Genomic DNA, 12,291 nt, shown 5'->3' with positions numbered 1-12,291 from the left:
AGATTGTTTTAGACCATTAGATATAGGTGCAGAATTAGGCCATTTGGCCCATCAATTCTGTTCTGCTATTTCATCATGGCTGAACCATTTTCCCTCTTGCCCCAATCTCCTGCCCTCTCTCCGTATCCCTTCATGCCCTGACCAGTCAAGAATCTGTCAACCTCTGCCTTAAATATATCAAATTACTTGGCCTCCACAGCTGCCTGTGGCAATGAGTTCCACAGATTCACCATTGTCTGGCCAAAGAAATTCCTCCTCATCTCCATTCTAAAGGGACACCCCTCTACTTTGAGGCTGTGTCCTCTGGTCCTAGACTCTGTGACCATAGGAAACATCCTCTACACATCCACTCTATTGAGGCCTTTCAGCTGTATCTTTCCATTAACTTAACTAATTTAAAACTAATATTAAGAATGTGATTCTAGATCATATAAGCTCAAGGTCAAGGATTGGGCTGTACCTACGACTCTCTGCGTTCTTGTGCACAGTTTAAAGTACCAGGAGGTATAATTTGTGTGTCTCAGTCTGAAACATCAACTGTTTATTCCTTTCCATAGATGCTGCCTGGCCTGCTGAGTTCCTCCAGCATTTTGTGAGTGTTGCTTCGATTTTCAGCATCTCTTGTGTTTGTGAGTATAACTTGGATAATTTTGTTTAAATATTTGGTGCCACACAAAATCTTTTTTGACAGCAAAGCAAAAATCAATACTTATCCCAAACAGTGGCTTTTCCATTTAAAACCTAGCTAATCTAGTCCTTGAAAATTGATTTGGATTTTGGCAATACAGTACTTGTACCAATTCAGAAATGGGGCTGGAATTAGAATTGTTCTATCTCTCTATTTCATTAATCTAAAATCTGAAAACGAGACATTTTCGTCCTGAATTCAATTCAAGATGAATAGGGTTTTCTTTGTAGTGAATATAGAAGGGTAAGCAAAACTGCATGTTAATATTCAGCAATAAATTTTGGAATAATCAAATAACATTCAATTAAAACAAACATAACTCTCCTCACAAAGCATAGGCCTAACTCTTGCTTAAAATGTAATTAAAGGATCCATAGCCTTGATATTGATCGAAGTTCTCACTCGACATCGTGAGGGCAGCTTTACATTGCCTCTGCTACCCTTCCATTGTTTTGGATCACTAGCGACACCCAATACTTAAGTACTGTACAGCAACTTCATTCAGTTCAACGGTTCTAAAAGCGGAACTAAACCGGGTGAGAAGCAAGGCACTTCAGACATCAAGCTCCCAATTTTCCAGAAAGTTTGCCACTTTATATAGCGCTTAATTCCAAAGCAGTTCCGCAGTGCTGCTGTACTAATCCTGTGTACGGATAATCTGAAGGAAACACGCCGGCATGAATGTTTCGCGGCCTCTTCCTTACTTTGTTCATCTTACTCTTTTAATTCAGTTTTTTCAAAGGGTTAATAATGCACATATTTATTTGCAGGCCTTAACACTGACTCAGCATCCATTGAGCTGTCTTGAAGCTCCAGGTGCACATTGAAACCGTATCTAACTGGGCGAATCACATCTGCCCAGCCTTGGCATAGCGAGACTGCGATAAAGGGCCACGGCGGAGTGAACGAATAGCTTCTTACCTTCTGCCATTCTGTCGCACGACAAACACACAGAAAGTTGCCTTCTTCAATTTCTACAACTTTAAAGATTCCCTCGGCGTCGGGGAGGCAGTAGCGACCGGAAACCGAAGTAACTTCCGCCGGCAAAGAGCCGGCGATCCAGCGGTGTAAAGCTTTGTCTAACTGCAACTGCAAATGCACGGTCCCCGTTTTTGTCAAGAGCAATAACAGGGCGTCCTTACAAATTTCGACATCACATTCAATATAAAAACTGGGAGGGGAGGATTGTGCAAATCGTTTTCGGGCAAATAATCAATTGCAAAATACTGAGATTTCCCTGCCATCCAGGCAATTTATGCCTCATATTATTACGTCAAAAAGGGGAAGCAGAACGCGGAACACAGCGTGGCAAGTCCAGGGAAACAAATGCATTTGAAGAGATTGGGGTAGGGTGGTGGATGTTGAGTAGGGCAAAATAAATGGTGACCATAAGAGAAAGGGGCAGAATCGGGCCATTCAGCCTATCCTGCCTAGTCCAGAATTCAATCAGAAAAAGACCCTGAATTGGGAACTTGGAGAAGAGCATCAAACGCCAGTCAGATTTATCTAGAGCAAATAATATTTAAATTGAGAGTAATAAGCTCTGGAAATTAAGCGTTGAATAAGTAACACATCTTGTTTGAAACTTTGGAGTGAATCATTGTGTTTGAACCAATGATTTATAAATATAGCTATTAGGAAAAGTCAGTGTGTTTTATCATGGATTGCATTTAATTAGCAACAAAACAAAGACAAAAGATTGTAAGAGTTGAAAAATGCAAGACTGCAGGAGCTGCCTGCCATTTTGGGGTGTGCTGATGGAGAGAGAGAGAGAGAGAGAAACTAGCCCAATGTGGCAGATGGATGTCCTGCCTTACTCAGATACAGACAGAGAAAATAACACATTGTGGATATTATGTCTCAGCACCTGAAATGTGCCGCCTTAAGGTGCCATCCTTCAGAGTGATGCTCAGCATAGGACCATGGGTAGCTACTGACACAGTTCAGATTGGGAGTGGATGGAGAATTAAAAGAGAAGGCCACAGAAAGTTCAAGGTTGCCTCTGCAAACTATTAAACTGCACATAATTTTGAAGGATGTTTCAATTGATTTCACCTGCCAGCTGCCATCACCATGAGTCAGCCTTGTTCAACCCGTTCACGACTATCAATCAGAACTTTCTGGAAAAAAGCGCATACTGTGCTTACCTCATTCATCTGATCATGTTCACCACTGCCAGTTTTTTTCTTTGGAAAAAATTAGGCTATTTTTCAGAATATTTTTTCAATATATTTTTACATAACAGACAATAGTTTGTACATATTTTTCTTTGTACAGTCCATATGTGTAATCACATGTTATTTAAATAACCCACTTATGTTCTATTCATAAACTGTGTGTAATGGAGGCTTGGTGAGGTAACTGTGGCCTCCCGTAGTTATAAACCTCTGCTTTATTTGCACCTTTGACAGATGTGTCATATCACACATTTCTGACACTTGGAGTATGTTAGTTGTCATTATTCATTTGTGGATGGTAAACAGATTTTGAGTGGGCCACAGAACTGATGATTTTCCAACAGTAGGTGACATCTGTCTCAGCATGCCCTCCCCTGAAGATAGACAATATAATGCAAAGTTCTATATTATTGAGTACCAGGGGTGAGATGGAACAGATATCAATTCATCTGTCACCATACCTTCTGTGCAAAAGGATGATCCAGCCAGAGATGAAGGGTTATCTTCTCGTGACAACTTCAAGGGCAACTGAGATTCCAAGAAGATCTGCGTAGGAATTTTCTGACACAACGCACAACCCAGACTGTTCCACTCTGTCTCTTTCCTCACTTCTCAGGATCTACCCCATTCTTGCTCCACATCACACTTCCCATTTCTCTTCCTGCTTCACCCACTTCATCTGCCCATCACTCACACACTCCTTGCACTGTTCCCATTGGCTATCCTGAGCTGCTTCACTTGATTCCATGCTCCACCTTCCTCTCCTATCAGATTCCCTCACCTGCAGCCCTCTGTCACCTCCCAGTCTCTGTCACAAATTCCTCATCTCCCTTCCTCCAGCTGCCTACCAGTCCCCCTCAACTAGATCCACCTATCATCACCAAGTTCTTGCTTCATCTCTTCACCCCTCCCCCACCTATTTATACTGCCTGCCTTCCCTCCATCTTTCATTCCAGCTGAAATGTCTCAACCCAAAACATTGACTGTCCATTTCCCCCCACAGATGCCGTCTGGTGGGCTGAGTTCCTCCTAGATCTTCTTTGTTGCCCCAGATTCCAGCATCAACATACCCTCGCGTCTCGTGTACCTTTTGGGCAGTTGTAGTGACAAGGCATTTTGGCACATAGCATTAACCTGGTCAGGGAATTGTCTGTATTCCATCTCTCCTTGAATCTGTTTCAAGGTTACCACACTTCAGTTCAAAAGGAACTCTTCATGAATGTCTCCTTAAGGGAGAGGTCATGGGATATTGTTGGAAGGTGCCAGAGGTTTAGATTGTGCATAATCCAGTGTACCTTCTGAGCCTTCTCAGAAGAGTGGCAGCTGGACTCCAGCACCTTGTGTTCATAAGCTGCTTCTCTACACAGCTGAAACAGTCTCTGCTGAAGGTAGCAATCAGGATTTGCACAGCATTGTAAATGGTCTTCTTTTCTTTGCCCAGGGCTTTGTCCATGGTTCCCCTATGGACTTATTCTAATTCTGGCAAAGTGGAAGATGGCCAGTGCGTCTGTGATATCAATGCCACAAGGAATGGACTACAAGGATTTTGCACTTGTCACTAACTTCACAACAGTACTTTGAGGGAACTGTCCAGCATCTAACCGGCTTTGGTTTAGGCATGGCAATTCATTCTTCTTACTTTCTGGAACAGTTGAGAATCACAGGAGACCCAGGGATGTTTGCTACTCCTGGGGGGACAGTCTTAGTGATCAAAGTCTCACTGACCAATACAACAGTGTTTATCAATGATGTCACAGACTGTACCTCATGACATTAGCAAGTACCAGGCAAATTGGTAACCCAATTTTCAATAGACTGGCATTTGAAATGGCCAGTTGAAAATTCATAACTTGCATTTGGTTAGAAAGTGATATCAGACAAATTCAAAAATGACATTAGTGTCTTTGTGATTTTGAATTCACTAATGTGGTGACACCTCTTTTGGAAAGGAGTTCTAGTTTCCATAAAACTTATCTATTTGTAAAAGTGGATGAAAGGAACACGAATTTCATTTCCTACCCACTTCATTTTGAGTTCCATTGAATGTAGCAGATGAGAAATACCACTTCCCCTACCCTGCCCTGTCGAACAATGTAGGCATTTCAACTGTTTTTGCCTACTGATGCAAAATTTGTTATTCATAGCCCAGATTTGTTGCACCTGGTGTAAATACGTTTTACAGATTTATAGCGAAACAAAGTCCTATGAACGAGCGTGCAATTGCTCTAATCTCTCCAGTTATGCTGCCACACCTCCATAAACAGCTCCTATAAAATGTCAGGCTGTTGACTTCATAAACCAGTGTTTATAGACTTCATCGGACAGCCTCAGAAATTAACATAATTTGGACAGAGTGCAGAGGTGATTAACTAGACAAATATCATTACCATTTTGTGATTCAGTGATGCAATAAAATGCAAATACATATATTTATGTATTTATTGTCATCATGAATCTGCATTTATTGAAGTGAGTTTGGAATTTCTTTGCTAAGTAACCAAGTACTAATTCTATTTCTTTTTATTTTGTTCAGTAGGACAATTACTCTTAAGTTAGTACTCTCCCTTTAAAATTAATGCTGGCTCACTTTAATTAAATTTTTAAAAACTGCCTGCCCTGTTAATATATAATTTAGGGAAAATATGATTAGTTAAGTTCAAATATCATAGTGCATATGTACTTTTCATTATTTCAGAATCAGGGCTTTTTGCTGTGAGAATCAGGATATATACAGCATTAAATTACAGTAATCTGGAGTTAATTGTTAAGGATGAGTTTATGGATCATTGGTGACACAGGACAAAGTCAGCATGGCTTCCTTAAGGGAAAATCTTGCCCAACAAACCTGTTGGAATATTTTGAGGAGACTACAAGTAGGATAGATTAAGGGGATGCAGTGGACTTTCAGAAGGCCTTTGACAAGGTGCCACACATGAGCCTGCTTAGCAAGTTAAGAGCCCAAAAGTATTACAGTAAAGTTACTGGCATATTTAGAGCATTTGCTGATTGGTAGGAGGCAGTAGGTAGGAATAAAAGGATCCTTTTCTGGTTGGCTGCCAGTGATTAGTGGTGTTCCACAGGGGTTGGTGTTGTGAGCGCCTCTTTTTATGCTGTATATTAATGATTTGGATGATGGAATAGATGACTTTGTTGCTGAGTTTGCAGATGATACAAAGAATGGTGGAGGGTCAGGTAGTGCTGAGGAAACAGATAGGCTGCAGAAGGACTTAGGCAAATTAGTAGAATGGGTAAGAAAGTGGCAAATAAAATACAAAGTTGGAAAATGCATAGTCATGCGCTTTGGTAGAAGAAATAAATGTGCAGACTATTTTCTAAATGGGGAGAAAATCCAAAAATTGGAGATACAAAGGGACTTGCGAGTCCTTGTGCAGAACAACCTGAAGATTAACTTGCAGGTTGAGTTTGTTGGCATGTTGGCACTCCATTTCAAGAGGTCTAGAATACAAGAGCAGGGTTGTGATGCTGAGGCTTTATAAGGACTGGTGAGGCCTCACCTTGAATATTGTGAACAGTTTTGGGCTCATCATCTAAGAAAAGATGTGCTGGCATCAGAGGAGGTTCATAAGGATGATTCCAGGAATGAAAGGGTTATCATACAAGGAGTGTTTGATTGCTCTGAGTCTGTACTTGTTGGAATTAAGAAGGATGAAGGAGGATCTCATCGAAACCTTTCGAATGTTGAAAGGCCTAGACAGAGTAGGTGTGGAAAGAATGTTTTCCATGGTGTGGGAGTCTAGGACAAGAGGGCACAGCCTCAGGATAGAGGGGCATCCATTTAAAACAAAGATGTGGAGAAATTTCTTTAGCCAGAGGGTGGTGCACTTGTGGAATTTATTACCACAGGCAGCTGTGGAGGCCGGGTCATTGGGTGTATTTAAGGGAGAGATTAATAGGTTCTTGACTGGACATGGCATGAAAGGTTACAGGGAAATGCAGGGGAGTGGGGCTGAGAAGAGGAAAGAAGAAGGATCAGCCATGATTGAACGTTGGAGCAGACTCGATGAGCCAAATGGCCTAATTCTACTTTTATGTCTTTTGGTCTTACGGTCTAACCCGGGGGTCAGCAACCTGCGGCTCCCGAGCTATTTGTGGCTCTTTCACCTCTGTGCTGCGGCTCCCTGTGGCTTTGGGAAATAATTGGTCAGTATTTAATTAAAATGTATTTTATGTTAGTTTGTTAGCTTTTGAAATGTAATTCTAAATTTGAAGATTATGGTGATCTTGTACAATCTAAGTGTGGCGACACATTTCCTGGCACATCCGAAACGGCTCACAATTAGCCAGCATTCCGGCTAAGGGAGATAGCCTACGGGGGTTTGTGAGTACGCGTCTTTTGCAGCATCTGCGTCCATGGGGGCTGGGTTGAGGGAGGCTTAAAAGCAAGGCTGTTTAGTTCGAATAAAGTTATTCGACTGCAGTTTACTGACTGCGTGAGCACACCGCTACAACGTGTTTTTATCGCTATTAATATACGTCACCACTGCCAATACCTGACACCCGCCAGTGCGCGATTTCTTTAATTTTTCGATCCAAGGTAAGCCAACTATGGAGAATTCTAAAAAACGAAAAGTGACTGAAGAAAACAGAACGTTTAATGATACGTGGACAGATTCATTTGCTTTCACTGTTGACGAGACTGGTTTACCGGTATGCTTAATATGCAATGAGAAACTAGCAAACAACAAAAAGTCAAATGTCGCAAGGCATTTCCAGAATAAACACGCAGCCTTTGCTCAAAAATATCCGGATGGAGATGAGAGAAAAAAAGCCGTTTCGGAACTGATGCGGAAGGTTGATCTGAGCAAAAATCATTTCCAGAAATGGATGAAGTCTGGAAAATCAACGACATACGCCAGTTATATTGACGCTCAGGAAATAGTCAGGCATGGGAAGCAGTTTACAGATGGTGAATATATAAAAGAATCTTTCATTAAGATTTCAGAACATCTATTCACGGACTTTAAAAACAAGAGTGAAATTGTGCAGAAAATCAGGGATATGCCCCTCTCTGCAAAGACTGTCAAAGACAGAACCATAAAAATGGCAGAAGACATCACAAGACAGCAAATTAAAGACATCAATTCAGCTGTGGCCTACTCGATTGCCTGTGACGAGTCTAAAGACAAAGGTGATATTGAACAAATAGCGTTGTTCTGCCGGTATGTAAACTCTGCCGGGCCACTGGAAGAACTGATTGAGTTGATACCTCTAAAAGACCAAACACGGGGGGAGGACATCTGTGAGGCTGTCTTGAATTGTTTAAGAGCCAAAGGAATAAAGACCACCCATCTGGTGTCAGTAGCTACTGATGGGGCACCTGCTGCACAACAAAGTCCAGTGGCTGTCCAAAGGGGAGGTGCTGAAACGCTTTGTCGCGTGTCTGGAAGAAGTGAAAACTTTCCTGGGCAGCAAAGGGCTCAACTTTCCTGAGCTGGAACAGCCAGAGTGGCTGGAAAAGCTACACTTCATGGTAGACATGACAGCGCACCTGAACACGCTGAACACAGCTCTTCAACGGGGTAAGGACGTACAGCCCTGCACATGTTGGAGGATGTTTTGGCATTCGAGCGCAAGTTGACGTTGCTTGCCAGAGATTTACAGAAAGGCACATTGTCTCACTTCCCCAATTTGAGAGAGTTCAAACAAGGTCATGACATGATAAATTCGGAGTATTTACATTCTGCAATCATCGCAATGCAAACATCGTTTGGGAAACGCTTCTGTGAGTTCAGAGAGGAAAAAAACACATTATCCTTCCCGGTCACTCCCCTAAGCATCGATCCATCCCTACTAAATACGACTGCATTGTCAGGTGTGAGTCAACCTGAACAAGTATGATAAATATTTTAATTGCCTATTATTTTACGTATATTCATATGTTTTCATTGTTCAGTGAAATAGTCCTTTTATTTTTCAGGTTGACAGCTGGCTGACGTTATTTTTGGTTTGCTGCTGGCGGCAAATTTAAGTTTGGCATTTTTCATAAATACAAGAAGGACTCAAATAGACGTTGAGTATTTTACTTAAAAGTAACCTTCAACCCAACGTCTTTTTTTCGGAGTTCAAAATGTTTTTGTTGCATGCAGAAATGTAATTTCATTTTCTCTGCAGGAGTTCATCAATTTCATAAATGCAACACATTATAGTTTGTTTATACATAGCATAAAGGCAAAACAAAACGTTGTATGCAGTGTTATTTCATTTTAAATGTCAAGCGGGTTTTGCGGCTCCCAGTGTTTTCTTTTCTGTGGGAAACGGGTCCAAGTGGCTCTTTCAGTGGTAAAGGTTGCTGACCCCTGGTCTAACCTAAAAAAATAACCTTTGAGTGACATTGATTTGTTCTGGTAGTGACTAAGCAAAAGATCTTTGAATCAGGTTAAGCAGATGACGCCCTTAATTTCCATTACATATTAAATATTTGTACAGATAAATATAAAATAGGATTATAAATATAAAATAAGCCAGGTAAACAAAAAAATACAACTGTACTACTTGCCATCAAGGACATTCATACAGAATGGTGCCAGAAAAGGGCCAGCAATATCATGAAGGATCCCACCCACACCATTCATGGACTGCTTGTTCCACTCCCATTAGGGAGGAGGCTACGCAGTATCCACACCAAGACTACCAGAATCGAAACCAGTTATCTCCCCCGAGCCATCAGGCTGATCAACGCCTCTACCCATTAACCCACTCACCACCAGTGATTTATCATTTCCTGTCAGAGACATTGATACTCCTTTACCTAGCATCACTTCATGTGTATTAATCAGCCTTTGTATTTAAGCTAATGCGATATATTTATAATTATACATATAATTATACCTGTATATAGTGGAGGCATGATGACAACTCACTGACACCTCCTCTTATCTACCCCTGGACCATGACCCCACTAGGGAGCACCAGTCCATTGTCTCCCAAACCATTTCCAATCTCATCAGCTCGGGAGATTTCCCATCCACGGCCACCAAACTTATTGTTCCCACACCCCGCACTTCCTGTTTCTACCTCCTACATAAGATTCACAAACCTGCCTGTCCAGGCAGACCCATTGTCTCTGCTTGCTCCTGCCCCACTGAACTCATTTCTGCCTATCTCGACTCTGTTTTATCTCCACTTGTTAAATCCCTTCCCATCTATGTCCGTGATACTTCCCATGCTTTACATCTCTTCAAAGATTTCAAGTTCCCTGGCCCCCACCGCCTCATTTTCACCATGAACGTCCAGTCCCTATATACTTCTATCCCCCACCAGGAAGGTCTCCAAGCCTTCTTCCTGGATTCCAGACCCAGCCAATCACCCTCTACCACCACTCTTCTCCGCCTTGTGGAATTAGTCCTCACCTTAACAATTTCTCCTTTGGCTCTTCCCACTTCCTCCAAACTAAAGGTGTAGCCATAGGCACCCACGTGGGTCCTAGCTATGCCTGCCTTTTTGTCAGCCATGTGGAGCAATCTATGTTCCAAGCCTACACCAGTATCTGTCCTCCTCTTTTCTTATGTTATATCGAGGACTGCATCGGCACTGCTTCCTGCACACATGCTGAGCTCGTCGACTTCATTAACTTCGCCTCCAACTTTCTCCCCGCCCTCAAATTCACCTGGTCTATTTCCGACACCTCCTTCCCCTTTCTCGATCTTTCTGGTTCTATCTCGGGAGACAGCCTATCCACTGACATCTACTACAAACCTACAGACTCCCACAGCTACTTAGACTATTCCTCCTTCCACCCTGTCTCCTGCAAAAATGCTATCCCTTTCTCTCAATTCCTCTGCCTCTGTCGCATCTGCTCTCAGGATGAGGCATTTCATTCTAGGACAAAGGAGATGTCTTCCTTTTTTAAAGAATGGGGCTTCCCTTCATCCACTATCAACTCTGCCCTCCATCGTATCTCCCGTATTTCACGCACATCTGCCCTCACCCCATCCCCCCGCCAGCCCACCATGGATAGAGTCCCCCTGGTCCTCACCTATCACCTAACCAGCCTACAGATCCAACGCATAATCCTCCGTAACTTCTGCCACCTCCTACGGGATCCCACCACTAGCCACATCTCCCCCTCCCCCCCACTCTCGGCTTTCCACAGGGATCGCTCCCTACGCGACTCCCTTGTCCATTCATCCACCCCATCCCTCCCCACCGACCTCCCTCCGGGCACTCATCCCTGCAAACAGAAGAAGTGCTACACCTGCCCCCACACTTCTTCCTTCACCACCATCCCAGGCCCCAGACAGTCCTTTCAGTTGAGGCACCACTTCACCTGCGAGTCAGCTGGGGTGATGTACTGTATCCGGTGCTCCCGATGTGGCCATTTATACATAGGGGAGACCCGTCGTAGACTGGGAGACCGTTTCGCCGAACACCAGTGCTCAGTCCTCCAGCAGTGGCAGGATCTCCCCGTGGCCACACACTTCAATTCCACAGACCACTCCCACTCTGACATGTCTGTCCATGGCCTCCTCTACCGTCAAGATGAGGCCACACACAGGTCGATGGAGCAATACCTTATCTCCCGCCTAGGTAGCCTCCTTCCTGCCGGCATGAACATTCAACTCACAGACCAGGGGGACCCCTGCCCCCCCTTACCCCATCCCTATCTATAATTTTAGTCTGATTCTCTTTCTCTCTCTTTCCCCCCTCACTATAATCTCCCCCCAGCCCTACCTTTCTTTCTCTTTTATTTCCCAAAATTCTCCACCTTCCCTCAGCCCATTTCCCTCCAGCCTATCTACTTTATCCCTCCCCCCACTTCTTATCCCCCCTCGACCATCCCACGTTACTTCACTCCTGATGAAGGGTTTCGGCCCGAAACGTCGTCACTACCTCCTCCAATAGATGCTGTCTGGCCTGCTGAGTTCTGCCAGCATTTTGTGTTTTTATTTATAATTATTATGTTTTTATTGTGGTCTTTATGCTTATTCTGTTTTATTATACTGGATCGAATCCAGAGTAGCCATCAGTTTGTTCTCCTTTATGCTCGTGTATTGATAAGTGACAATAAACAATCTTGAATATTGAATTTATGTGTTTTGGGAATAGTCTCTCACTAACTCTGATAAATAATAACCTCTCACTCAATGTCAACAAGACCAAGGAGCTGATTGTTGACCTAAGGATGTGAAGCCTGAGGTCCATGAGCCAGTCCTCGTCAGAGGATCGGAGGTGGAGAGGGTCAGCAGCTTAAAATTCCTCAGTGTCCCAGGCCCAGCAGGTAAGCACGGAGGCACTGCCAAAGTTTCTTATGAAGAAAGTATGGCAGTGCCTCCACTTCCTTAGGAGTTTGCAAAGAATCAGCATGGCATCTAAAACTTTGACAAACTTCTATAGATGTATATTGGAGAGTATATTGACTGGAAATACCAATGCTCTGGGACAGAAAATCCTACACAAAACAGTGGA

General features: G+C 43.1%; 1 protein-coding gene across 1 annotated transcript in view; it reads right to left on the bottom strand.

Moving 5' to 3' along the window:
- The window catches only part of blmh (bleomycin hydrolase), a 77,318-nt gene extending 75,461 nt beyond the window's left edge, over positions 1 to 1,857 (bottom strand). Inside the window, exon 1 of the mRNA XM_059973317.1 lies at positions 1,610 to 1,857. Within this exon, the coding sequence (XP_059829300.1) occupies positions 1,610 to 1,619 (10 nt within the window). The 5' untranslated portion in view covers positions 1,620 to 1,857. The remainder of the gene's footprint in view (positions 1 to 1,609) is intronic.
- Positions 1,858 to 12,291: the final 10,434 nt, after the last annotated feature.

The sequence above is a fragment of the Hypanus sabinus genome, chromosome 6, assembly GCF_030144855.1.
Source record: "Hypanus sabinus isolate sHypSab1 chromosome 6, sHypSab1.hap1, whole genome shotgun sequence".
NCBI lineage: Eukaryota > Metazoa > Chordata > Chondrichthyes > Myliobatiformes > Dasyatidae > Hypanus > Hypanus sabinus.
The sequence above is the reverse complement of the archived record's forward strand: the minus strand, read 5'-3'. Positions and strand labels throughout refer to the sequence as shown.